The sequence below is a fragment of the Notechis scutatus genome, chromosome 1, assembly GCF_049901735.1.
Source record: "Notechis scutatus isolate UNSWTSFEM ecotype Mainland chromosome 1, rNotScu1.2, whole genome shotgun sequence".
Lineage (NCBI taxonomy): Eukaryota > Metazoa > Chordata > Lepidosauria > Squamata > Elapidae > Notechis > Notechis scutatus.
The window spans coordinates 23,465,394-23,492,901 of NC_142009.1; the positions used below are offsets into that span (position 1 = coordinate 23,465,394).

Genomic DNA, 27,508 nt, shown 5'->3' on the forward strand with positions numbered 1-27,508 from the left:
AGGTTCTGGAAGAGAATTCAACTCTTTGCTTCACATAGGAGAAATACAACTCAAAGATGATCCTACAATATAGTGTCAGGCAGATATATTTTTCAAGTCTTCCTTCTCCCTCACCATTTGCTAACATATAGCGGAGTCATCAAGGAAGATAACTTTACATATCCATGCCACATAAATGAGGCTGTAGGAAATTATAGTGCTTATCGCCAAAAAAAAGTGGAGGAAGAGGAAGCAATAAAGTTTATTCATATAAGGACAAACTTTGTGAGTAGAACACCTTGGAGTTCTTGTTAGTCATGCAGTTGAAAAATTAAATCACTAACACTACTGAGCTTTGTGGGCAAGAGATTAGGATGATAGCTGAAAGGTGCTTGTTAAAAAAGAAAAAAAGTCGAGGATAGGCATCATGGAAACATCCCCTCACCTATGCTTTGGTATCTTTCTTGGCATATTAATGACAGCTTATAGACTGTAGTTGGTTTAAATTATTCATTAGAGAAGTTGTTTTAAAAATCTAAGGATTTCCGAATTTAAATTTGACATTCTATAATAGAAATTATTGTGATGTTGTACATCAATATTTATAATATATATGAGAACTTTAAAGTGTCTGAGGAAGTAAAAAGTGCAGCTTTCCTCAAAGAACCCTCTTACAGTTTGCACTAGGAACTCCAAGGATTGTAAGAAAATGACAAATATCAGGCAAGGCATATTTTCTTTTTGACAGCAGCCCTATTAGTTTACTCATAAGAAATCAAACTCACTTCAGAGTTTTGTGTTGACAGCGAAGTGATCTCTGTTCTTTTGGCTCACTCTTAAGTATTAAATTAATAGAACAAATAATGCTAAAATATCACTGGAGCCAAACTAGTTCTTTTACTTGGATTTAAAAGTTGTCTAGTTATAACAAATGTTTTCTAAATTAAGTTATTGTATTTTTTTTTCCAAAATAAAATTTCTGAACAACTTCTGGTTTCAGTGTCAAGTCAGTATTTTTACAATTTCGCCTGGAGTAAAGACTGGGATCAAACTCAATAAATTCCAAGACTGACTCTGGAAAGATGGCGCTAAACTCTTTTGATGGTCTGTAAATCACCATCCACAGAATTGAGCTATTGTATAATTAGGACAATATTATTATTGTGCAGTCACTTCCTTCAAAGCGACCGATGGCTGTCTATCTCATAGTTTACAAATCCTGCTGGTAAATCCAGACTCGTTGACTGTGCTTGTTTTGAGGAAACCTGAGTTATTAACTCATGATGCTAATTCTGCAGCCAATTCCTTCCTTGAAGCCTTTTGCTTTTAAGAAAAGGCATTTTGGCACTTTAACACAAAATTGTCACTTTGCAGTTACACTCAAAACAATCAGCACAGGAGTGAGTAAACAGTGTAAAATCCCTTTGTTGTTATCAGGTAATCTAAGGGCTAAGTGGGTTTATAAGGTTCCTTTAGTTGATACCAACCATCGAAGTTTGGGGAAGGAGCAGAGGACTAATAACTATATAAAACCTCAAATGGAAAAGAGCAAAGGTCAATCCTCAATGAGGCAACTCTAGGATGCCTTTTAATACAGTCTCTGCACAGCAACACCACAGGCACCCAATCATTCCAGGCGTTCATCACCTTCTTCAACATCTTTCAGGCTGAGCACTTCAAGGGTTCCTTTGCCTTTGGTTTCACACCTGATCAATTCATCGATCTCCCGGAAGCAGCCTGGATCCACAAGGCACACCTGCAACATTAGCACTATATTAGACTGGAAAGGCCATATCTTACAAAGAACTGCCCTGGTGAATAAGACCAAGGTGAACCCACCATCTTTCTTCTCAAAGTAACTTACAGGTAGTCCTTGACTTATGACAGCAATTGGGACTGGAATTTCTGTTGCTAAGAGATACGGTCCTAAAGCTTGGTTGCATCGCTTGGCAACGATAATCCCCACCATCCCATTTGTCGTCATTCCCATGGTCATTAGGAAAGGGAACTTCTTTTAAGTAACCAAGTCACTGGGAAAACTGGCAGGAAGAAACAAGGGGGAAGAAAAAAGGGGGGGGAAAAAGGGAAAAAGAAAAAAAAAAAACCCAAAAAAAGAAAAAAAAAGAGAAAAAAAAAAAGAAAAAAAAAAAAAAAAAAAAAAAAAAAAAAAGGAGGGGAGGGAAGAAGAAAAAAAACAAGAAGAAAAAACCCCCCCCCCCCCCCCCCCCCCCGAAAAGAAAAAAAAGAGAGAAAAAAAAAAAAAAAAAAAAAAAAAGAGAAGGAAGGGGAAGGAAAGGCAAAAAAAAAAGGAAAAAAAAAAAGGAAAAGGCGGGGGGGGGGGGAAAAAGAAAGAGGAAAAGAGAGAGAGGGGCGGGGGGGGGGGGGGGGGGGGGGGGGGGGGGGGGGGGGGGGGGGGGGGGGGGGGGGGGAGACCCCCCCCCCCCCCCCCCCCCCCCCCCCCCCCCCCCCCCCCCCCCCCCCCCCCCCCGGGGGACCGCCCCCCGCAAGTCCCAAGGGGATGGTGCACAAAGGTATGAGGGAAGCACAGGGAGAGTGTGAGAATCCTTCTGAGGTCAGTAAAATGAGGACCCAGATTGTGGGGGAAAATATGCTGACTCTGTAAACCACTTAAGAGAGGAATGGTAAAACACTGTGAAGTGGTATATAAGTCTAAATGCTATTGCTATAACCTTTGCAGGTCTGTAAAGCAAAAGAAAGCTGCAGTAAGATCATAAGCACAGCTGCGGTTTCGCTTAGTGACTGCTCCACTTTAATAACTAAGTGGTTGCTGGTTCCATCTGTGGTCACTAAACAAGAAGTACTTGCATATAATTTAATTTTCCTTGTTTTGAATTTCTTGCTAGTAAGTTTTTGCAATGTGAGAATTAGATAATCTCTCACTGTTTTCACCATTCCCCATGGTGAAGCTGTTCTGCCTCCCACAAAAGAAGTGTTATTATCCTGTGGGTATTTTGATTTGCCCTTTTAGAAGTTTTACGAACTCCAGTGTATTTTTTAAATGGAATGGAGAAAGAACACTAAATTGGGCTGGAATGTCTATAGGTTACACTTCTACCCAACTAGGTTAAAAACCCAAAGACTGCAATTCACTGAAAGTCGCCAAATTTTCTTGAATTAGAAGAAAAAGGAAATGCAGGATGTGTCACAATGAAATCTCTGCAGCATCCCTGTCTTTTGTTGAAGTCTTACATGCTCATATACCAAACTGCCTTGACTGTATGCTTATCCCAATGCATTTTAAAACGTCTTCTGCAAGAACCAATGAAGTTTCCTTCACAAGCAATTATGAAAATGACTGCAGTCCAAGTATCAATCCTTACTTCTTCTCTCCAACACTTGAGTATAAACCTTCTTTATAAAACCAAAGGCACAGTAATAGCTTTTTCCCAAACAAAAAGACTGGGGGAAGGACATTGGGCTGCTTACAATTTCCAGCTGTTCGTCAAAATCCTCACTTTCGATTACTTTGATCAGTGGCTTCAACTTCTCTTTCAATCTCTTGCCTTCTTTCCGAGGCAGGAGGAAGCGTAGCCTCATGTGTGCCCGCTCAATCTGCATAGTTTCCTTCAGCTGCTTGATGACTTCCAAAGCCTGCAGAGGAATCCAAACCAAAGCACTGATTTTGACATTTTTATCCCGCTCCCCTTGAGAAAAAAACTGGAAAAACTTCGTCTCACTTCTGATTTCATACTTTTAGTCATGTATGACATTTGTTGTGCTGAGAATTGTTCTGCTGAGCATATTTTCATATCCAAGACTAACCAGCAGGGCAATCTTCCACCCAGTCAAATAGAGCTGGTGAGAAGACACCTTGCTTTTTCAGAAGAAGTATGAATTGCATTGCAGGCGTGGGAAGTACGTGCAAACTCATTAATTTTTAATAGATTAATACAGCATCTAAGCATTGTTATAATTCATTCTTCATGGGACTGTCCTTTAAGATCATCCAGAAAGTTCAGGTGGTCTGAAATGCTGTGGTTTGCTTGCTTACTTAGCAATTGGGGTACAGCCACATTAGACTGTTGTTACTGGAGCTGCACTGGTTACCAGTTTGTGTCCAAGTGCAATTCAAAGTGCTGGACATTCTCTATAACAACCTTTTGGATCTCAGAGACCACCGAACTCATAATTTTAAATCTCGCAAACCAAAAACCCTGGGAAAATCCCCCCAAAAGCCTGTAGGATAATTCCCCACCCGGTTTTCCTACCAATCGTTCATTCTTTATTTGGGATCGCAGGATATTGTCTCCAGCTCTGTTCTCAGGGGGAGAGAGAGAGACTTTTGTCTTCATGCAAGGCAAGCAGCAGCAGAAGCCTTTCTTTCTTGTGAGACTTGTCGCGCCGGCGCAGCCTCTTGGAGCAGGATGCCTTGCAGGGTCCCAAAGATTCACTTCTGGCGGAGTTTGGGGGAGAGAAAGAAAGACTTTTGCTGCTTTCCTTGCGTGCAGCCAAAAGCAGAAGAAAGAAGCGGAAAGAAGCAGCTGGTGGCCAGGTGAGGCATGCGGGGCAAGTTCCTCACCTTCTGCCCTTTCCCCCCTCCCCTCACTACTTCGTGTTGTTTGCAATGCGATGCAAACCTTGTGTTCCCATGGGCCATATGGGCGGCGCAGCCTTATGTTACTGCGCAGCCTGGATTACTTGCTTTGGGGGTGCCATTTCTCTGCGGACCACCAAAATTTTCTCGCGGACCACCAGTGATCCCCAGCCCACTGGTTGGTGACCACTGCTCTATAAAGCTCTATACGGGCTGTAGCCTACATCTGCTTTTCTTAGATTCTGCCTGGTGAAAACAGATGAACATCCCCTCCAATTGTGAGATGGGGAGCAATCTTCCTTTGCACCAACCTTTGTACGGCAAGAGTGGATTCTATTCTTATGTCCTTCTAAAAGCTAGGGAGCACTTGCCTTTTTTAAAAAGAAATATGGAGATTTAATTGTTGGTGGAATCATTGGCGACAGAATATTCCTTTGTCATGTTGTAAAATAGTTTTAGATAATGCCTCCAATTGTGAGTCCATTCGGCTTTAATCCCTATCATGAGACAGGCAAAACAAGTTGGAAACAGGTAACAGTCTTTCTTGCAATTATTTCAACTTTATGAAATTCTCTTCCCATTGACACCCAGAGGCCTAACCTACTATCTTCACAGCCGTATCTGACAAAGGATAGCAACACAGTTTTGATTTTCAGATGTTGCAGGACTGTTACTGTTTCCTGTGCAGTTTCTCCACTGTAGCGAAGTGGTTTTACTTTCTCGTAAGTAAAGACTTAGTTTTTATGATGGAAATTTAATATTTTCCAGAATTAATAACAGTATGTTCAGGATTTAAAAATGCTGAGTTTGAAAATATCCATCCATGCCATGGTTGGCACAGTACTGCATTAAAAAAGAGACATTGCAAGAAATTCTACAAAATGCAATGCCCAACTAATGTTAATCTACAGGTTTAAGCATCCTTGAGGCATCTGCAGAAGAAAAAAAGAAGCAACTTTCAAAAAACCATCTTGCCCATTTACTTGGTGACAAGTCAACTCAAGCCAGATGATCAGGTATTCCCTCTTACTTCAAATTAGTACAGGTAGCCCTCAACATAGGATTGCAATTGGGACTAGATTTCCAGCTATAAGTCATCATGGTCCTAAATCATGCACCTACCTAACCTGGTGTCAAGTGTTTGAAATGTGGTTGCACGGCCATATATTGCGTGTGGGGCCCATTTTACGATGGCCAGAAGTACTTTGCAGGCCATAAAACATCCATTCCAAGCCTGTCCTAACTTTGAACTGTTGTTTGAACTGCCATTAAGTGATCAATCATAAGTTGAGGACCACCTGTAAAGAGAAAAAGCTACAGTGTCTCCTCATGCTTTTCATTTGTAGGCACAAAGTGGCTTCCTTCGGAGATCATCTACCTGCTGCTTGGTACTTTTCCCAGGCTTGACTGAATAATGTATATCCTTCATAGCTCTTTCAATAAGGATGACTGTGTAGGGTCTCTTGGTTTCTGGATTGACGCATTTGTCTGCAACAATGGTTGCAATGTCACGAAACATCTGCTCCAGCTGAGTGTGGCGTTCTTTATCAGAGACCTGCAATTCCCCTTTGGTTAAGACCTGAAACAAAGGAAAGTTTATTTGGACTTGGGCTTTTTCAAATTCAGAAGGTATATCATCCACCATCATCAGAACTCTGATTCAGCTTTCTAGACTATTTAGGAACCTTAGAAGAATGGCCAGGGGTGGGATCTTACCGGCATAACAACCGTTTTGGTGAGCATGTGCTTTGCGTGCATGCGCACCAAATGCACGCTACATGTGCATGGGCACTCTTTACAAATCACCGGCTCCTGCCAGCATTCACCTTCTCCTGCTGATGCGCGGAACTCAGCTGTCCCATGCAAAGCAGCTGAGTTGGCAAAAGCAGGGAATAAAGCACAGTCTAGAGCCCGAGCGGGCGGGTGGGCCAAACAGAAGACTAGAAGACCGTTGCAGCGAACCAGTTTGGTCTCAGCTGTTCTTCAGAGCTACCGGTTCGGGAGAACCAGGCCTAACCAGTAGAATCGCACCCGAGAATGGCTGTCCTAAAGAATCCCTGCAAATTACAAAGTAGAAATACTGACTTTCTCAAATTAAGTTTCACCCTTGGTTATTACATGGAGATGTCTGTATAGTTTTGGGGGCAGCAATACAGAAGACCTTGGGCCAGTCATTTTCTTTCAGTCCTTTTTGAAAAGCCTTGTCAAGTAAACTGCAGGGGCTTGTCCTTCTTTCAGGATTTTGTCTTCCCAGTCTACCTTACAATCTAAAACTCTTCCTGATACTCTTCTGACAATGATCCAAGGCTGAGTAAGCACTGCTATTAACAATAAATGTAAAATATTGTTAACCATAAGAACTGCTTTGCAGATGGGTGGCAAACAATTTAATTAATAATATCAACAAGGCGATGGAAGACTGAATCTGTAAATCAGAGCATAAATTGCATAATATTTTAACCTACTCAAGAACAAGCAATATGGGATGAAGCCATGAAAGATTTTTTTTTTTGTTTGAGTTCAATTTCTGAAATATTTAAAAGAGAGTCAGTGGAATATAGCATTGGACTAGGACTGAAGAGCCAGATGAAGTCCATACTCAACCACGAAAACTCCCATGTTGATTTTGGGCTAGATCTTATTATACTTCATCAGCCCAAATCACCTTCAATAGCTTAGTGGTCTCAAGTACCCTAAACACTGATCCCAGGTTGACCTAAATGCATAAAGGGCTTATACTATCTATTGTTTCTGATATATTGTTTGAAGTTCTTTTTAAAAGTTGAGGAAAGATAAAATGAGACAAAAGAAACACATTATTTTTGCACAATTTCAATGCCTACTGTTTTGCAGATTTCTGTCTGATCATCTGTGCCAAATGCTTTGACGAGGTCTTCCTTCTTTGCCACTTGACCTTTGGAGACATTCACAAACACTGTGTGTGTCTGCAATACTTCATCAAGGTCTTTTTCACTAGAAAATTAATTTTACTTGTTAATCACATTCTAAATAATGCATGCAAACAACCAAAGTATTTGGATAGTCTTGTTTAATCCATACTGATTACTGCTCTTTAAAACTGCCTTTGATTTTATTATTATGGCAGGGGAATCAAATTAAACTGCTACATTCCACAAGCAGGATACTGTAGTGAATAATTGCAGAGTTCTATCTGAACTGGCAACGACATATTGTCAAGCAACAAACTTGTATTTTGGTTAAAAATACACAAATGATTAGGAAACATCTTAATCAAAAAGCAATACTAGTCCAAAGGCAAAGTCCTATCTGCTATTTACCAGTAAACAGGTAGCCATCCTTGAGTGGCTTGAAGAGCTGTGGTGGTGCAGTGGTTAGAATGCAGTACTGCAGGCTACTTCTGCTTATTGCCAAATCTCACCAGGCCAGTTCAAATCTCACCAGGCTCAAGGTTGACTCAGCTTTTCATCCTTCCAAGGTCAGTAAAATGAGAAGCCAGATTGTTGGGGGCAATATGCTGACTCTGTAAACCTCTTAGAGAGGGCAATAAAGCACTGTGAAGCAATACATAAGTCTAAATGCTATTGCTAAATGCTATTGCTTCACCCAAATTTGGTTAGTATTGCAGCTTCTACTTAAACAAATTGCTCTGAAGGCAGTATCTCATGTCCTGATCATTGGATTATGGGGACCTGCCCTTGGGAATGAATTCAAAGCTGCAAATTGTGAGACTACCTTGTCAGTATACCATAACACCTATTTTAAGATCACTGTACTGGTTGCTAGTTTCCATTCTAACCACTGCATTCTAACCACTGAGCTAAGGTGGTGCAGTGGTCAGAATGCAATATTGCAGGCTGCCGACTGCCAGCAGTTTGATCCTGACTGGCTCAAGGGTGACTCAGCCTTCCATCCTTCATGGTCAATAAAATGAGGAATCAAACTGTTGGGGGCAATATGCTGACTCTGTAAACTGCTTAGAGAGGGCTGTACTGTGAAGGGGTATATAAGCCTAAGCGCTATTGCAGACCTAAGTCAAAATGTTGGTTATTTTCTTTAAAGCCATATCAGGCAATGTCTTTTCAAAACCAAATCTACCCATTAAGTTTTCCAAGGAGGACCTATTAAAAATTCTTGCCATGGAAGAAGTGCAGAGAGATAGGCTAGAGTGTTACAAGGCAATAAATACATTGCACAGATTTATCTTTTTTGATTTGCATTGCAAACAGGGGAATAGAAATTTAAATAATTTAAACAAAAGTTTACATTGTTCTTTACTTGGGAGTGAGTTCTATGTCATAAAGTTTTCTATAACCATCAGAAGGATGAGAATTTTGAAAAAGGTACATTCACATAACTAAGGCAAATTAAAGAGTTGCATATTGTATAAAACTAGAACAAAACATGGCTATGGCAAAGCACCTTCATCATATTTTGTTTCCTATGTTAATCATTTATTATTTTGTCCTGAATTCCTTGTATAGTCCAGTTTTGAAAGAAGCTACTTTGAAATTGTCATTTTTCCCAGTTTCTAGCACATATATGGGGATGTGGGGAAGACACAGGGGCAGCTCCAGCTGCTTTGTTCTCTCACACTCATGGGTACATGTGACTGTGTGGTGAAACAAGATCAGAAAGAAAGTGCAGAAGGCTTAAATTTGCCTACCCCTTTTGCAGTGACTCCATGGTGTTTTATTTTTATTTTTATAAAACATTATTTTTATTTTATAAAACAGTTAAATGAGCAGGGTATTTTCACCACTTACTGATAAAACAGGAGGTAGTGTATGACTATTTTTTTGTTTTCTGGCAAATTGTAAATCTCCCAAGAACACATATAATAAATTCTGCCCATTTTCAGCTGAAGGGAGGTTCATGAAACTTTTGTATTGAGGTAATGATTCGTAACCATTTGTCTCTCTAGTCTGAGAGCTCAAAATAAGGAAGATATATATTCATTGTTTAGTGACTGAAATCTGTTCTGAAAGATGACTCCACTTAGTGTAACTGGGGTAGCCTTTGGTCAGTGCCAAAAGAAATAGGATATAAATTTATCTCAAGCTTTAGATGCATTTTTCTCGTATCAGTGAGATGGGCAGCTATATAAATTGAAATAATACTTAACCTTGATTTTATTCTATATTATGCCCTTCTGACCTATTTGCTTATTCTTTATCATACTACTCTGTTTATATTGTTCCAGGAACTGCGGTTAGTAGACAATAGTTAAATAAATAAAATGAATACAGAAGTGTAAATACTATAGTTGATTTATAACAGCAACATGGTTCAGAGTTTAAGCCTTACGATTTGCACATGCTTAAAGTAAACATTTTAAGGCAAGTTGTTAACTTAGGAGTTGCAAAATTGAAAAAAAAAGAAAAGATCAACCCTGGATTTATTGACTGATTATTTATTTAGGTTAGTCTTGCATGTAAACTCGCAAACTGGCTTTGTCGAATGTCAGCGGACGCGACAGGACTTTCCTGTTCCTCCCCCTGCGGCCCCAGGCCCACTCACGCGCCGCTCCGCCAGCCCATGACTTTGTTCCGGTAACAGGCAATCTCAAAACGCTTCCCCGCCCGTCGGATCCGCACGACGGCCACATTGGTCAGGCGAATCTGGTTAGTCGGCGTGAAGATCGCCATTACGCTCCAACTATCGGCCGCCGCTAGACAGGACACAAGTCAACAGCAGAACCCCTTCCGCCGCTCCCTTGTGACGACACACGTGCCCAAAATCTCGCGAGAACCGGCTCTCCAAAAGTCCGTTCTTAACTCACTCGGGTGGGAAACCAATCCTGAGGATTAATGATTGCTCGTTCAAAAGTGACCCCCGGGGGGGTGAGAGGGCTTACCAGGAGGGACCGCTAAAAACAAGACAAAACCGAGATATAATTTTGACTCCTTTTTTTTGCAGAGGTTTGATTAAAAAAAATGCAAGCAGCACCATTGTTTTGGGTTTAAAAAATAAATAAATAGCCAGTACGGTTGCTTAGGAAGAACTGTCTTCAAATCCTTGAACTGATGACCTTGGACTTGTCGCTGTGCAGATTCATATAATCGTACTTAAACATGATTTTGTTTAAAATTGTGAGGATCTGGGTCGGACACCGGGACTAGGGGTTTAGTTTTCCTGCCGGAGGCTCACACTCTGCTAGAGAGAAGTTTCAGCATGAGTCCGAAAGCTTACAAAACTAAACCTTTGGTCCGGGTGATCGACCCATATTGGATCCTGCAACACTAAGCTGGGACAGGTATATTTGCCTGCATTCCAGTTTAAATTGTCTCGATGTACAAGCCAGTTGTGGTTTGTTCATATCACACAGACCCAGAAGGCTCTTTAATCACTTCAGTGGATGCTTGATTGGCATAACGAACTCTAAACCAACCATGCCTTTAAAACCATCCATGGCTCAATGTCTCCCACCCACCCCATTCCAACGCGAAGCATTTAGGATCCGTGTTATTTAAATGCATGTGTTAGCACCCATCCCTCTTCTAGATGAATGAAACATTTTGAGAAATATTAAAAGGAAACCAGATGGATATTTCTTCCAACACATGGATTTTCGAATCTCTCCGATACACTCGATTCTGGAGAGGGAAGATGCTTCTTTATTGATAAAAACCATGCACACTTTGGAGGGAGAGCGTTTTGCAGCGATCGCCGGTGCTGGAGGGGGAAACTTTCTTTTCGGCCATTGAGAGGTTAATGTCCTCTTCCCAGCATGCCGGGGGTGGAAGGTGCAAAATGGCTGCGCCTGCGAGCTCGTGGGGCGAGTAATGGGGCTTCTTGGGAATAACCCCCTTCCTGCGATCCCGAAAACATCGTTTAATAAGATCGGGATTTGCTGCTTGGGAGGGAAGACATGGGTAAGTACTTGGAGGAGAAAAAATTTACTCATTGTGAAGGAAGTCTTATTGGACTTTATGCGGTTTATTCTCCAGATCCAGAAAGCATGCAAAGGTTTTTGACAAGCGATTTATTCACACGGAAGTCCTGTAGCTCGCTGAAGATTCGGGATCTAAACAGTCACGAGTTTGTATCATTTCCATAGAAGCTGGGAAAGCTGGGTTGGTCAAGGGCAGCGGTCGAAAGTTTCCTGTGAAAATAAATAGGACGATTTTGCAAGATTTACTTAAATGTTACGTGAAATTTAAGAAAAAGTAATTAGTGACGTTTATGCACAAGTATTCACTCGTGATTGCCTAGAGCTTATACTCCCCATCTCAAAATTTATTGGCTCTTCCTTGATTAGGAAATACGGTATTAGTTTATAAAATTTATATTTTCCTTACTCCTGTAATGGCTGTGGATGGCTTACAAAAGTACAGTAAAAATAACAGTAAGACTTAACTAAAATATAAAATACAAGAAAACCAAACAGTATGGTCAAACTTACCGTAAGTACATTATGGCAGACCTTGTTTGAACTCTAGTAGCACTTTATTTCATATTTATTCAATTTATATGGCTGTCTCTCTCAAATATATATCATAATAAAACGATCAGCAGAGCATGGATCCTATACCACCAAAAGCTGAATTAACTGTTGATGTCAAATACATAGCAAGGCCCACAATTAATGCTAATTACTTAGGAAACAAAAATGAAAATCTCAAGAGGCAGTATGATTGAAGCCCCTATGTTTTGTATGTGCATTTGACATCTGTACAATATAAAACTAATGGGGTTTTGACAAAGCTGCAAACATCTTGCTCCTTTTGATCCTGCTGAGGACATGACTTATAGAGGATATCAGATGGTGGGGAAAAGGTCTGGGTATAGTAACTGAGTGCAAATGGAATAAGAGCAAGGATGATGAGGTTGCTGACAAGAAGGCATACAATTTTAGGACTGTATCAACAGAAAATGAATTTCTAATCTAAATCATAGTAAATAATTGTTCCACTCTTTTCTGCTTTGGTCTAAATACTATAAAAGGCTCTGGGTATCACACTTTGAGAAGGATTCAGATAACTTTGAGCAGGTTCTGAGAACGTCAAGAAAGATGATCAGGAGACTAAAAATTAAGCTCTGTAAAGAAAGATTTAAGGAATGGCAATTGATGTTTCAGTACCATGTATCTCAGATACTTTAATTTGGCTCCTGAGTTGAGCAGCTTGTTGGATTTGATGTCCTTAATGGTCCCTGTCAAACAGTACAATTCTAAGATTATACAATGATTCTGCCACCTTTAATTTGGTCTGAAGCATGCTCACCAGAGAGAAAATCGCCATTTATCCTGATATCTGGCTTTTATAAATAGTAGCATTTTGTTATGTTGTGTTTCAGATACTCCTGCAGACACCTGGGACAATATCCATGCTCACTTAACTTTCCTGTGGCTGAACCGATTTTACCTCTATTCATGTGCAGCTTTTGGAATCAGCCTTTGGTTTTGCTTCCAGTTCCTCAACAAAGCCAAAGAGCAGGTAATTTTATTCTCATTATGTTTAATATTTTCAATTCTGGTCACTTTAACCTCGAGGAAAGATGATGGAATCTCTGTGGTTGTGGCCTCTTGAGTGCTCAAGCAATTGAGAGACTAAGAAACATTCAGTAGCAAAAAAACCAGAAAGAATTTGCATCCCAAAGAAAGCAAATTCTTTCTACCAAAAATGTAGTACTATCTTCTGCAGATTTATTCAGAAATTAAAGCTTTTGAAGCAAACTACACAAGTATAGTTGTAGTTTATTGTTTATATATTCATAGAATAGTATATTTATTTATTTATTGAATTTATATTGCCACCTATTCACCCATGGCGACTCAAGGCAGGTTACAGAATATAAAACCACATTTAAAAGAAAAACTAACAAAAAGTATCAAATAAATTCATATAGTACAACATAACAAAATCACTCCCCAACTTCCACCCCCCGCCCTGGCAACAGCAGATCACACAAGCCATTTAATGGGCTTCATCCTGCTCTGGGTTACCCAGGCCCGCTGGCAGAACCAGGTCTTCAGCACCTTCCGGAAGAGTATCAGAGTGGGGGCCGTTCTAATCTCTGGGGGGGATGAGGTTCCAGATAGAGGGAGCCAACATGGAGAAGGCCCTTCTTCTGGGTCCCACCAGGTGTATCTCCCTCAGGGATGAGATCCGCAACATTCCCTGCCTCCCCGCTCTGATGGGTCAGGGAGATGTGACCAGCAAGAGATGGTCTGTCAGATAACCTGGTCCCAAGCCATGAAGGGCTTTAAAGGTGACAACCAGCAGCTTGAATTGCACCCGGAAGCAAATCGGCAACCAATGTAGCTCCCGCAGGAGAGGTGATACATGTGCACACTGGGGTATAATATATTATAACACCAGGGTATTATATATGGTGTAATATCTGGTACATAGAACATCTGGAACGATAGGAACGATATGACATTTTGGCAACCATAGAGCTAGGATTAGGGTAAAATACAAATTCTGAGCAATACTTGGGAATGGATCTTCAATAATGACAAATTGATATGTTGTCATTTCAATATTAGTGGGTGATATTTCCTGCCTGGCTACTTAATTTCTCTTGTTCAGGTACAGCATGTGTGATAATAATCACAAAACAACTGAAATTTGGAGACATGTGAACAATATATAAGAGCTTTATTATTAAGCTTTTGCAAAAGGGAATTCTGCTCATGGCAGAAGACATTTTCCCCAGGAGGGCTGGGGTTTATATACTGGTTCAAATATACAGTCTCTGCCCCTTTCCTGGGTTCACAATCTATTCAAGCTGCTTATCTCTTTACGCCACACCCATATTATTATAGTGTAACACTTGTTTCCTTGTCCTGTTTTTCTCTTGGGAAGTGCACCATCCAAAATCCTATCTCATGGAAACCCTTGTTCTCAAGTACAGACCTGCCATTACTTTAGATCATAACAAGTTACAAAACATAATGTGTTTGTTAGATATACCGTATTTGCCGGTGTATAAGACGACTGGGCGTATAAGACGACCCCCCAACATTTCCACTCAAAATATAGAGTTTGTTATATACTCGCCGTATAAGACTACCCCCTCTTCCACACACCTTCCACTTTTGCACTTTTTTTTTTTTTTTTTGCGCACTTTTCTGCTTTGGACAATTTTGAAATGAGCTAATCCAATTTTGAACCAAGAATATGCAAATAGCTATGGAGTTTAGAAATGAGTTTTAAAAATATTTTTCATTGCTTACCATTAAGCGTAAAATATGTTGTAAATAAAATGAGAACACAGGAAACGTTCTCTTCTCAATACAGCTGATCTCTCTCTCTCTCTCTCTCTCTCTCACACACACACACACACACCAAAAACCCGGACACTGAAAAGGCTGCCAAGGAACAGTATATTCAATGCCTTCTCTTTAATCAAGAAACAAGGAATTCCTTAGAATCTTTTTTTTTCCCCAAGTGGCCCTCTTAAAAAAAAAATGGAGGTAACACTTTCATTCAAAAAGTCTTCCAGTATCTGGAGTCGCTCAGACATATTGAAGTGAGGCAGGAGAGTAAGTGAAATTTGAAATGATCCAGCTACCGTTTTCTTCCCTCCCGCCCGAAGGCCATTATCTCCACGTCAAAATGAACGAGGGGAGGCAAAGAAGCCAAACACGCTAAAAAGGATCTCTTTATTTTCCTACACAAGGTCACACCTACTTTTCCGCATTCAAAGGACAACCTCTCCTCACCACCACCACACACACACACACACACACCCCAATACCCGCAAACAATGTTCTGGGCATTAATCACCATTGCTACATTAACCTGGTAAATTTATACCCTGCCTCCCGCAGTGTTGCTTTGATGGCAGGATTTCACACAGCGGGCACAGCGCCGCACGTGAGGATCTTCGAATCCTCTCCTCCCCACACCGCTAAGGAAGGAAGAGGGGGAAAGGTTGCGCAGCGCGTGGCGCAGTGACACACACACACACACACACACCGCTCCCCCAGCCTCCTCCCGGCTGCAACTCAAGCTCGAAGTGGGAGTCGGAGTCCTCCCGGCGTATAAGCGACCCCCCACTTGGAGGCATGTTTTTCAGGGCAAAAAAGTCGTCTTATACGCCGGCAAATACGGTAGTTATATAACTAATCGTTGCATAGTTCATATATTGGATAAACATGGATTCCCTTCTGTTCTTCATTTTCTCAGGTGTAACTTGCAATATGTAATGTTCACATATAACAGCATGTATTCCTCTATAAGAGAAAACTGACTTAGACAAAACTGACTTATCTCTCTAACTTGTACACATCATCTGAATTGAGGGGTAAAGTGACTATTTAATGGCACCAGGAAAAAAGAGACTAAGTTTATTTCTGGGACTCTTTGTTTAAATATTTAAATACTGTTGTTTAAATATTTCTTTTGTAGAACAAAACTCGCCTTGAAGAATTAAACCTTTCAAAAATCACAGCTGCCAAAAAAGAACAGCAAGATCCAAGCTTTGAGAAAGTCCATGTAGCTGGAGTGAAGGTATTCTATGGTTCCCAGACTGGAACAGCAAAGGTAAATAGTTCATTAATCCAGCAAGAGGTGAATTAATTTATCTTGCACCCATGCCTTTTTTCTCCTTTTGTTGAATAGAGACAATTGACCATTTTCAGGAGGAAAGAAAAAACACTCAGATACGTTTTTGGTTAATTCCTATCTTCAGAGCTCGGCCCTTTTTAATCCTAATTTGAGCCCTGAAAATCTGTTACTTATAAATAAATAATTTGAATACGAGGTTGTTTTGGGGTGTAGTAAAGTGGTAGTGATAGTGGAGAAAAGACATAAGAAAGGGAATTTAAGTGCTGTCCAATCTTTCCTTAAGTAGTGAATAGTTATACTCAACAACTGGATCAAAATTAGAGGCTTCTTGGCTACTACATCCATAACTCCTGCCTTGAAGTTGCAAGTGTCATGTAGCATTTCTGGTATTAGATTTGCAAAACAGAGATTACAGTTCAAATCCTCATTCAATACTAATACTGTCCAGATAATTTTCAGCCAATAACTCTTTTTCCATCCAAACTCACTGGGGTTGTGATTGAGGAATAAAGTGCCCCTTGGGACATTTGTAGCAGTTGTGCAGTATCAGACGAGAGAACAGTATCGCAAACTATTCAGCAAACCAATGTGGTGGTGCAGAGAGTTTTTAAGGTCCTCTGGGAGAGCCACATTTCTGTCTCTTTATATCAAGAGTATGAAGACAAGGACCACAATATAAAATTGATAAGCAAAGTGTGTGTGGGGGGCTGATCATAGAGAGCAATGGTATTTGAGGGTTGTGGAGAGATTGGTGTTTTGTTTCCATTGTGGTAGGCCTATTTTTAGAGGGTACACTATAGTTTTAGAATTTTTCCACTTGAAAGGCATTATTGTTGATTTTGATAAGAAGGAATTATGCCCAAAGATTTGAGAGGTTGTGTGTGGCAGGTTGGCCATTTCTGCTTTTATGAGCTCCCACTTCTGAGCCCTTCTGAGCCCAGTTCAGAGTGGAGATTTTTCCTTCCAGTTTAGATATATTAATTTTTATGTATGGGCATCTACAAATCACAAGAGTTGCTGGAGTCCATCCATTTCAGTGCTTTCCCACTGTCAAATATTGGAAGCAGCCTCTAAGGTTTTAGTCTTCTTGGGTTTCTCCTGATGTCTCAGTTCTTAAATAGTGGTGGGGATTATGTACTAGACCAAGCTGCTGTTTCAGTGCTAAACCTTAGCATCTCCCTGCCTTGCACCCAAGAACCTCTGAAAAGTTGCAAGACATAAAACTGAAGCAATTTCTCACTCACAGAATCCACCTAGTGTAGCTTTCTTATATAAAACAGATCTTCACTGTTTTTTCCCCACTTTCTCTCTAGCGGTTTGCACTGGTACTTACTGAAGCTGTTGCCTCCATTAATTTGCCAGCAGAAATTATTGACCTGCAAGATTATGATCCAGATGATTCTCTCATAGATGAGGTTTGTACTTCATCTCTTTTAGCCGGAATGCCATCTGTGGGTCCTCATGGCTTGATGGTGCCTGCTTTAAGAACAAGTAAAAATTGTGGCCAGGAGAGCTGTGGGTGGTGCATCACCTGAGACCTTTCTTGGAATTGGGTGAACTGAGGATGGTTGTTTATGCCTTTATCTTCTTTTTGTTTGTTTGTTTTCAAGTCAATTTTGACTCTTGGCAATTGCCTGGACAAGTCCATGCTGTTTTCTTGGCAATTTTTTTCAGAAATGGTTTCCATTGCTTTCTTCTTAGGGTTGAAAAAAAATGACCAGCCCAGTCATCCCGCTGAGTTTGTGCCTAAGGCAGAATTAGAACTTTAAATCTCTTAATTTTTAGCCCAGTGCCTTTAACCAAACTGAGCCTCTCTATTAGATTACTGCAATTTGCTCTATGTGAAGTTGCCTTGAAACCACACCAAAATTTCATGTGATTCAAAAGGCATCGGCATACAGACTCAATTACATTATTGGTATATTATACCTCTGCTCTGGGAGCTGTACCATTATCAGTGGATTTCCAAATGAAATTTAAAGTGCTAGTCACTAAAGCCATATATTGTTTTTCCATATTAGTTTCTGTCCATACTACCTGGACATCAAGGGAAGCCTATTAAGAATCTCCCAAGAAATATGGTGGTCAATAGTAACATTTTTTATAGCAATACCCTACTTTTGTTATAACATGTCCCTGAAACAACAATTACCTCCAGCCTTATGGCTTTCCAGATACAGAAAAAATCGCTCTTCTAAAGGACCTTTTTGATTAAGTGTACACAGTAGTGTGATTTTCCATAGTTCTATAAATGAATCTCTAGTTGCTATTTTAATTTTATTCTAAACCTGTATTCTGTTTTTACTGTATACATTCTATAAATTGCCTAAAGTGTGGTTGATTTCAGATGGACCAATTAGATAGACAGAATATCCTAATGGTTGACAACAATAACAAAATAACATTTTAATTGTTTGACTATGTCGTCAAGTAAGTATCAACTCTTAGTGACCCGATGGACCTTCTCCAGAATGGTCTGCCCTCCATCAAAAGAGAATAATATCCCAAATAGTGAAGTTATTTGGGATTATTTGAGGAGAAAAAGGCTACAAAACATTCTTGCATGAAAAATGTCATACTACTAATATATTGAACAGTTAATAGTTTCATATCCTTTAGTGCAGGGGTCTTCAAACTTGGCAAGTTTAAGACTTGTGGACTTCAACTCCCAGGTTTCCTGAACTAACATGACTGGAGGAGGAATTCTGGGAATTGAAGTCCACAAGTCTTAAAGCTATCAAGTTTGAAGACCCCTGCTTTAGTGGCTTGCAGAAGTGGAAGAATTCCTTTCATCTGATGTTAGGGCCAAGCTCTTCAAAGATGAATTACTTTGAATGAAATTTCGGCATTTCTCTTTTTTTACTATGGTTGATTTAAATGTTGTGACAGACCAAAAAAACAAACAAACCCGCTTTCCTTTAACTGTTCAGATAAGCAGCCAGAATATCTGCGTGTTCTTAGTTGCCACTTACACTGACGGCAAACCAACAGAGAATGCTGCATGGTTCTGCAAGTGGCTGGAAGAGGCGGCCAATGACTTCAGAGTTGGCAAAGCATATCTGAAGGGCTTGCGATATGCTGTCTTCGGTTTGGGAAATTCAGTGTATGCTGACCACTTCAACACTGTGAGTGTGGCTTTCCTTTAAAAAAAATATCTGTGCATGTTATTGATACAGTTGTTCTCAACTTACAACTGCTGTGGAGCTCAGAATTGTAATTGTAAGTCATTGTGGTCATAAGTCAAAACACCATAAGACCAGGGTTATTTTTACAACCACTTCTACAAGGGTTGTAAAGCAAACCAGGTGATATTTCAACGTCTTTTTCTTTTCAACAAGTGACAAATATAATCAATTATATGGAATCAGTGGAAAGCCATGAAATACAATAGTGGAGCATGAACATTATTTTCACTTTAAAGAACATGTGGTGAAATTGCAAGTTAGAGGGACAGCTGAAAAAAAGTTACATAGCCAGAAGAGTATTTTTTTCACTGTTCTGTCACTCTGCCTATGAGATATCCAGTAGTGACTGTCTTACATGTTGGATTAGTGGCATCTTTACATTTAACAGATAGAAAAATGTGTGTGTTCTCTTTGATTCTCTAGTTCAGGGGTCTTCAAACTCGACAGCTTTAAGACTTGTGGACTTCAACGCCCAGAATTCCTCCTCAGGTTAGCCCAGGTATTCTGGGAGTTGAAGTCCACAATTAAATTTGCCAAGTTTGAAGACATTTGCTCTAGTTACTTCCTCTAATACCTTTCCCGAGTCTGCTATTTAATATGGAGTGGGCTTAGAGACAAAAGAGGTGATGGAAGTGATACCACAGGAAAAAGGTGGGACAGACTCCTTTAAACTTGGAACTTTCCAAATATGTCCATTATGATTAGCATCGTTTGCCTTTTATGACCCAAACATTGCCTCTCTGCCTCTTGCTTTCTCTGCAGGTGAGCAGGAATGTTGACAAGTGGCTATGGATGCTGGGTGCTCGACGCATTTTGTCATGTGCTCGAGGAGACAGCAATGTGGTGAAGAGCCAGCATGGAAGCATTGAGGCTGATTTTGAGGCTTGGAAGGCCAAGTTGCTCATGAGGCTTCAAGCTCTTGCCAAAGGGGAACAGAAGGCCTGTAGTGGGAGATGCAAAAAAGAGCAATGTAGATCCAAATCAAAAGTGAGCCAAGAAGCAAAAGAACAAGAGACCTTAGAGCATGCGGAGAAAGAAGTAAGTGGAGAGGATGATAGAATTTTGGCTCTGTTGCTTCTTTTATTTGACGAACCTCATCTATATGTATTACAGAACAAACTGGGATCTTCTTTTACCCTTCTTTGGACAGCACAACTCTGAGAATTTTCTCCGCCTTTTCTTTTTTTGCTGTTCACACTTACTCCATTTCCTTTGTGCTTCAGATTTATTTTCTTCATTCACTTGTTCCAATGATTCTGTTTCTTATTATTTCCTCTTTTTTACTGCTGTAGGATCAAATTTCCTAAAAAAAGGGATTATTTAGGGGCTGATTCCAATCCTGCTCAATGTAGGAATCCTGCTGGAAGAGTCTCTAACAGATGCCTAATGTTCTTCTTACTCATTTTACCAACCTTCAACTCTCTCTCCATGCCTTTGTTCCTCTCCCATAGTCAATAATTTCTTTGACTGCTAGACTCTCTATGTTTTTCCTGCCAGTCATGCTGATAGTTCACTTTAGAAATTGTTCTGTAGGTGAAACCTTTGTAAGTGCTTCATCGTATCTGGGTTTACTACACGCTATACACTTTGCATGCTAAATCAGAATTGGTTGGGCTCCATGCTAAGACAGAAATCATTGTTTACCAACCATTATGATTGATTCATAGTTTTCAAAGCCAAAAATCAGACACAAACCACATTATACCTTAGAGATCCTTTTAAGATTTTTTTTTAGTTTTCTGAGTTTTATAGGCATGACCCATGGAAAAGGCAGATTTTGAATCTGTCTCTTCCAGGTCTACTTCTTTTATGAGTTGGATTATGCTGGTTGTTGCTAGACAGACTTCTGACCAATTTTGGAGAAGGCATCAAAGAGTGTCAGTGCTGGACATAAGGACAACTCAGTTGATAACTCATTAATTAGAGAATGGAATAGATTGGAAACATGGCTTGTGCTTTCTCTTCCCTTGTTCTGCATGTTAGGAAGAGGATTTCTTTGAAACCACAAGTGAGGAGGAATCTGATATAGAGAATGGTAGAGGTGCAGATCAGGTTGTGGATGTTGAAGATTTGGGCAAAGTGATGGACCAAATGAAGAAATCCCAGGTAAGGAGAACTTTGCCCTTGATCCAAAGACCTTTCTGATTGCACATGTATTTTTTGACTTTTGACCATTCAGTCACCATTCAAAGTTACAACTGTGTTGAATGAATAGTGGTTTATGACTGGTCCTCGGAGCTCCACAGGAGCATGATCTGGGTGCTTGGCAACTGGCTTGCAATTACAACCAGTTACAGAGCCCTATGATCACATGATTGCCATTTGCAACTTTCCCTGCTGGCTTTCCCAGAAAGTCAGTGGGGAAGCCGGCAGGGAAGTTTGGAAGTTGCTGGGCGTAATCTCTCCCAGTTGTGCATCCTCTCCCAGCTCCTTTGCTCTTGCCCTGTACAGGCCATTTGCATCCTCCCCAAGCCTTGTCAGGCCACTCTCACATCCTCCTCAACCCCCCATGCCACCCATAGATCCTCTCCAACCCCCTCTCACAGCCTCATGCCCTCCCCAAACTGGCAGCAGTCAGCCTTTTGACCTTTTGTAACCCATTTAGACTTGCAACTTCCTGCTGGCTTTCCCACTGACTTAGTTGTGGGAAGCTGGCAGGAAGTTGTCTTGCCTAATGACGATGGGATTTGGTTAACAAAGGCCACTGGGACTACAGGAATTTCCATTGCTAAGCAATAAGGTTACTCTTTGCAACTCATCGCATAGCAACTGAACTTACAGTTCCTTTTGTAAGTTGAGAACTATTTGTATTTCTAGGATCAGAACAAAAATATGCTGCTAGATGTCACTTCTACCACTGCCCAACCTACCCTATTGTTGTGCTGCTGTCTCCCGGAAGCGATAGCAGTAGAAGTCACACTTCTTTCTGTTGCTGAAAGTCTCAGTTGCTAGTAACAATCATAATTGTCAGCCAATCCATTGTAAAAATGCCATCCTATGAAAGCTGGCCAAAGCTGTAGCAATTTCATAGCATTTTAATGGAAGGATTTCTCCAACCGTGAAGAACAGGGAGCAGAACAAATCAGCTTCCTTTTTTTCTTTAAAAAGAATCTGTTGTTCTTGCACAGAAAGAGCATCAGACTAACGGAGAGGTTCCCATTGGAGTTGGAACTCAACATGGCAGAGGGGAGGACGAGAGAAGAGAGATGATCACCCCTGCTCTTCGAGATGCACTCACAAAGCAAGGTGATGGGGTTGCAGTGCAGGGGCAACCTAAGTTGATTGTCATTATAATCAGTGTATTTATTGTAGTTATTATTGGTATTTTAAATGCAGGCAGTCAATTTTATTTACAGCCAAAAAGCCCAAGACACGTTACAAACATAATCTAAACTTGGCATTAGATCAAATGGATATAACAAGTAGAATATTTAATAAATACTACATAGTAGAACTGAAGACCCCAGTTTTTGCATATTCAAAAGAATCTCTTCCTGGCATAGATTTTAAAATAGTCCAAATAACTTCTTTCCAAACTTTCATAAAATTCACAATGCAGTAAAAATATAATCCACTGGTTTAAGGTTCCATTAAGGCGCAAAACCTTTGAGAGATGGGAATTTAAAAAAATCTACCATATAGGATATTTGATGACAACCCATTTAATCTGGCTTTCAAAAAGGCTATTCTGTATTCAAATAGATAGTTGAAATGTATAATTCCAAATATTGCAGGTGAACACAAGTTAAATGTTTTAGGCTATTGTTAGCCGCTCGAGTTGTATGTTGAAATGGGTGGCCATGTAAGTCTTTTTAAAGATTGACAGGCAGACCCAAATGTAAGCAGGGGAAAGGGGCACAACATTTGCAGCCATATTTCATAAAGTCTTTGAATATTAGTAGCTTGGGTTGGTAGTTACGTTGTTGGTTTGAGCTCCGAGCTTGGCAATTTGGTTGCAAACGTTTCGTCCCTCTTCGAGGAGACATCTTCAGTGCGCTTTGGATTGTGCTTGTCTGGGGGAGCACTGATTTTTAAATACCTTTCTGAGTCCTGGTCTGATTTCAGTGCTCCCCCAGACATGCACAATCCAAAGCGCACTGAAGATGTCTCCTTGAATGGGGACGAAACATTTGCAAGCAAACCTCTGGCTCGGAGCTCAAACCAACAACATATTTCATAATATTGTCCAGACTTCTTTTCAAGCTAGCCATTATTTCTTTGTATGTTATTGTCAGATATTGAGCAGCTACAGGAACATAAGCTTTGATATTGCAAGAATTTTTTTGAGTTGGTGTCGTGGTGCAGTTAGCGCTAGTTATGAGGAAGCCTGAGGCTCAGTCTCCCACTTTCTATGAAGCTCATTGAATAACTTCAACTGTGAGACTATTCTTCAGTGGGGAACCACAACTGGCAGGACAAACTTCTGCATATAATTAGGGAGTAGACCACACACTCATTCGCACTGATGATCTTACCTAGTCAGGTAATGACTCTAAACTTGTTTTCTGCAAGCAAACCAGAAGTTCAGACACTATAAAGGCCTCCATCGTTGAACCCTGAGCTATGTATGTTCTATTGGAACTCTTCTTTTTCCTGGTCTATTTTGTAGGACTGCCGTGAGATAAAATGGTTGGGAGAACCATGTCGGTTATTGAAACCCATTCCTGTTAATGAAACTAAATTAAAAACTCACTTTATTGCAGTGTTTCTCAACTTTGCAAACTTTAAGATGTGCGGACTTCCAACTCCCAGAATTCCCCAGCCAGCATCACCACATTTTAAAGTTGCCAAGGTTAAGAAACGCTGCTTTGTTGTAAGAGTAGTCAGGTGGAGACAGACCAATTAAATGGCTAGGTTTATATTCTTTTGTTTGTTTGTTTTGCTTGTTTTGTTTTTGTCTTCAAGTCAATCTTGATTCTTGACAACTCTTTGGACAAGTCCCTGCAGTTTTCTTGGCAGCCGGATTGGAAGTAATTGCCCTTTCCTTCTTCCTAGGGCCAAGAGAAACTGACTGATCCAAGGTTACTTAGTTGATTTTGTGCCTAAGGCTGGATTAGAATTCACTCTCCCCACTTTCTAACCCAGTGCCTTCACCTCTACATCAAAATGGCTCTCTCATATATCATGCTAAGCCATAATTTACTTGACCATAGTTTATTGAACAAGGTATGCACTGAGACATAAATCATGGTTTTTACAGTATGGAAAACAATATAATCACATGCCATATTTTTCGGAGTATAAGATGCTCTGAAGTATAAGAAGCACCTAGCTTTTGGGGAGGAAAACAAAAAAAAACCAACCCACCTCTGCCTTCTAGCCATTTGTCTCCTTGCAGCAAACAGCAAACAGCCTGGTCAGCTTCAGCACAGCCTAATTAGCACAAGCAGCTGATTGTCAGTTGGAATTGCCTCCCAATGATCAGCTGTTTCAGGCTCAGGGATTGCCATCGCCTATTGCTGCCTCCGCACGCCCCATTTTCAGCCTCTGCATCCCATTCTCAGCTTCCGCACTCCCTGTTTTTGACCTCCGTGCGCTCCATTTTTGGCTCATTCCTTGTGGCAAGGATGGAATGGGGGGGAAATGAGGTGTGCAGAGGCTCAAAACAGGGGGCGCAGAGGCCATAAATGAGATGCGGAGGCCGAAAATGGGGTGTGTGGAGGCAGCAATAGGCTATGGCAATCTCTGCAGCCTGAAACAGCTGATAGTCAGGAGACTGATCCAACCGACAATCAGCTGCTTGTGCTAAATCAGGCTGTGCTGAAGCTAACCAGGCTGTTTGCTGTTTGCTGCAAGGAAGCAAATAGCTGGGAAGCAGAGGCCGAAGGGTGGGGGCTGGTGGGTGGGCGGGGCTTTGGCAACATTTGTTGTCTTAAGACACACACACATATTTCCACCCACTTTTGGGGGTGGAAAAAGTGTGTCTTATACTCCGAAAAATACAGTAAATAGTCAAAACCAAATAAACCATCTTGTGCTTTACACTGTTCTCCAGATACTTACTGGAGCTGACTTTGAACAAAAGTGTTTGCTTGGGTTAAAGTGCTTATATTTGATAGCCCATAAGTCTTTTATGACCATTTATTTCTGCTATATCATTCAAACTAAAACAAAAACTTCTTTTTTCCATTCAGGTTATAGATTAATTGGGAGCCATTCTGGAGTGAAGCTTTGCCGTTGGACAAAGGTGCTGCTTTTCTAATCAATTTTTAAATTAATTTATTTATAAAATTTATTGGCCACCCATCTTACTATATGGTAACTCTGGGCAGCTTACAGTCATAAAGATGTATCTATACATATATAGTTAAAACATAAATAATTAAAATCAAACATTAAAACCTAAAGACACATGGGGAGGAGGTGAGCGGAATGGGGGAGGTGGGATCTGTTATTACTAAATCAATCACCTCTACTGTGCTGCTCTCACACTGGGGCTCCAAGCCAACTACCAGAGCCAGGTTTTTAGGTCCTTAGAAAAGGATAGGAGGGTTGGGGCCAATCTCACATGGGAGGAGGGAACAAGATGTCCCAGAGGGCTGGTGCAAGAGCAGAGAAGGCCCTCTTCCTGGACCCGCCAGCCGGAATAATAGGGCTTGTTAGGATTTGAGGATTAACCCCTAGCAGAGTATTGCAGCAGTAGTCAAGCCAGGCAACCAAAACGAGAGTGGAAGGGCCCCAGAGTATACACACACTGAACACAAACACTGTTTGTAGTTTAAATAGTTTTTAATCCAGTTAGAGTTTAAGCATTGTCATTCAGTCCATTAAGTCATTCACAGTATTTCCATCCAGTAAGACTCACTAGTATAGTCCAAGTTAAGAGTCCTTGCAATATCTTTATCAGCCGATAAAGATATCTTCTCCTCCTCCGGTTTCACTCTCCAGAGAAATAAACGCTGGATATTCAGCAAACAGTAGCAAACAAGAACAGTTCAGTCACAGGCACTCACAGTCAGTAATCACAGTTAGTCGCAGCAGCACACAGTTACAGTTACAGACAGTAACTCACAGTTAGTAACAGCCAGACAGTAAGCTTTCCAGCTTCTAATGCTTCCTTATATTGTAACTTCTAACCGCACCCTTAATCGGCTAATTGCCTGCTGCATTGTGCTTAAAGTGATAAGCACTTAAACCATGATATCTAAGTTTTATATATTTATTCACCCAAACCATATTTGGTATCAATGTTATACCTAACATACTCCCCTTTTGGGTGAAATAAATATATAATACCTTACAATCTTATCCCATATTTTTCACAACTCTCCTGGTGCTTACTGGCACCTTGGGCTTTAGTAAAATTATCAGCTAAATTGTCCTCCGACATACAGTACTCTAGCTGAATCATCTTACTTCTTACAGATTGTCTCACATTTAGGTATCTTAGATCTGTATGCTTGCTCCTTGTTTTTACTCCAATATTTGTGGCCATTTGAATTGCTGCCTGATTATCTTCATGTATAATTATAGGATAATCTACAGTTATACCTATATCAATTAACATTTGTTTATACATTATTAATTCTGTACATAACAATGATAAACAGGAGAATTCTGCCTCCATAGTAGACAAACTTATATGCTGTTGTCTTATTGACTTCCAGCCTATTAATGTCTTACCCAGCATTATGGCTGTTCCTGAAGTCGACTTTCTAGTGTCTCTTTCTGATGCAAAGCTAGCATCTGCATAAGCACTCAGAATTAAATCACCCTTTGGTTCTAAATACAATGAATAATTCATTGTCTTTTTAAGATATCTTAATATCCTCTTAGCTGCAATCCAGTGTCTTTCACATGGTGCAGAATTGAATCTAGCCAACTGATTTACGCAGTATGCGATATATCTGGTCTAGACCAATTACTAATATAACTCAAACTACCTATTAAAGATTGATAAATCACCTTATCAAACTCAGGGCTTTGTACATCAGTGTTGCTAAACTCCTGACTCATTGGAGTCTTAGCTGGCTTACAAAGCTCCATCTTGTAATCTTTTAGCAATTTGCTTATCTTATCTTCCTGAGATATCTTAAAACCTTTCCGTGTTTTCTTTATATTCAAACCGAGATACTTCTTTATCTCCCCTAATTGCTTGATCTTTATTCTCTTTCCTAATGATGCTATTATTTTATTTGCTTCATCATTAGTTTCAGTTATCAATGCAATGTCATCTGTGAATAGTAATAATAATGATACTTTCCCATTTGTCTCCTCTTAAACAGACATGGATCGGCTAAACCAGCTTTAAATCCTATATTGTCTAGTTCCTTTACAATATACTGGTTCCA

General features: G+C 40.3%; 2 protein-coding genes across 3 annotated transcripts in view; one reads left to right on the forward strand and one right to left on the reverse strand.

The window, feature by feature from the left end:
* Positions 1–225: 225 nt before the first annotated feature.
* Positions 226–10,233, reverse strand: SBDS (SBDS ribosome maturation factor). The gene is made up of 5 exons (XM_026671684.2): positions 10,034–10,233; positions 7,378–7,507; positions 5,913–6,113; positions 3,427–3,591; positions 226–1,735 (listed from the first exon to the last, which is right to left on the reverse strand). The coding sequence occupies exons 1-5, from the start codon at positions 10,159–10,161 to the stop codon at positions 1,607–1,609; spliced, it is 753 nt and encodes a 250-aa protein (XP_026527469.1). The 5' UTR covers positions 10,162–10,233; the 3' UTR covers positions 226–1,606.
* A 24-nt stretch (positions 10,234–10,257) lies between these two features.
* The window catches only part of LOC113414681 (S-adenosyl-L-methionine-dependent tRNA 4-demethylwyosine synthase TYW1-like), a 33,758-nt gene continuing 16,507 nt past the window's right edge, over positions 10,258–27,508 (forward strand). The window contains exons 1-9 of one of the 2 annotated variants that reach the window (XM_087958493.1): positions 10,258–11,388; positions 12,812–12,951; positions 15,874–16,008; positions 17,346–17,447; positions 18,963–19,157; positions 19,980–20,255; positions 21,201–21,323; positions 22,346–22,463; positions 25,352–25,404. In XM_087958493.1, the coding sequence (XP_087814619.1) occupies positions 11,385–11,388; positions 12,812–12,951; positions 15,874–16,008; positions 17,346–17,447; positions 18,963–19,157; positions 19,980–20,255; positions 21,201–21,323; positions 22,346–22,463; positions 25,352–25,404 (1,146 nt within the window). In that variant the 5' untranslated portion in view covers positions 10,258–11,384. The remainder of the gene's footprint in view (positions 11,389–12,811; positions 12,952–15,873; positions 16,009–17,345; positions 17,448–18,962; positions 19,158–19,979; positions 20,256–21,200; positions 21,324–22,345; positions 22,464–25,351; positions 25,405–27,508) is intronic. The other variant, XM_087958498.1, reaches the window with a different exon arrangement.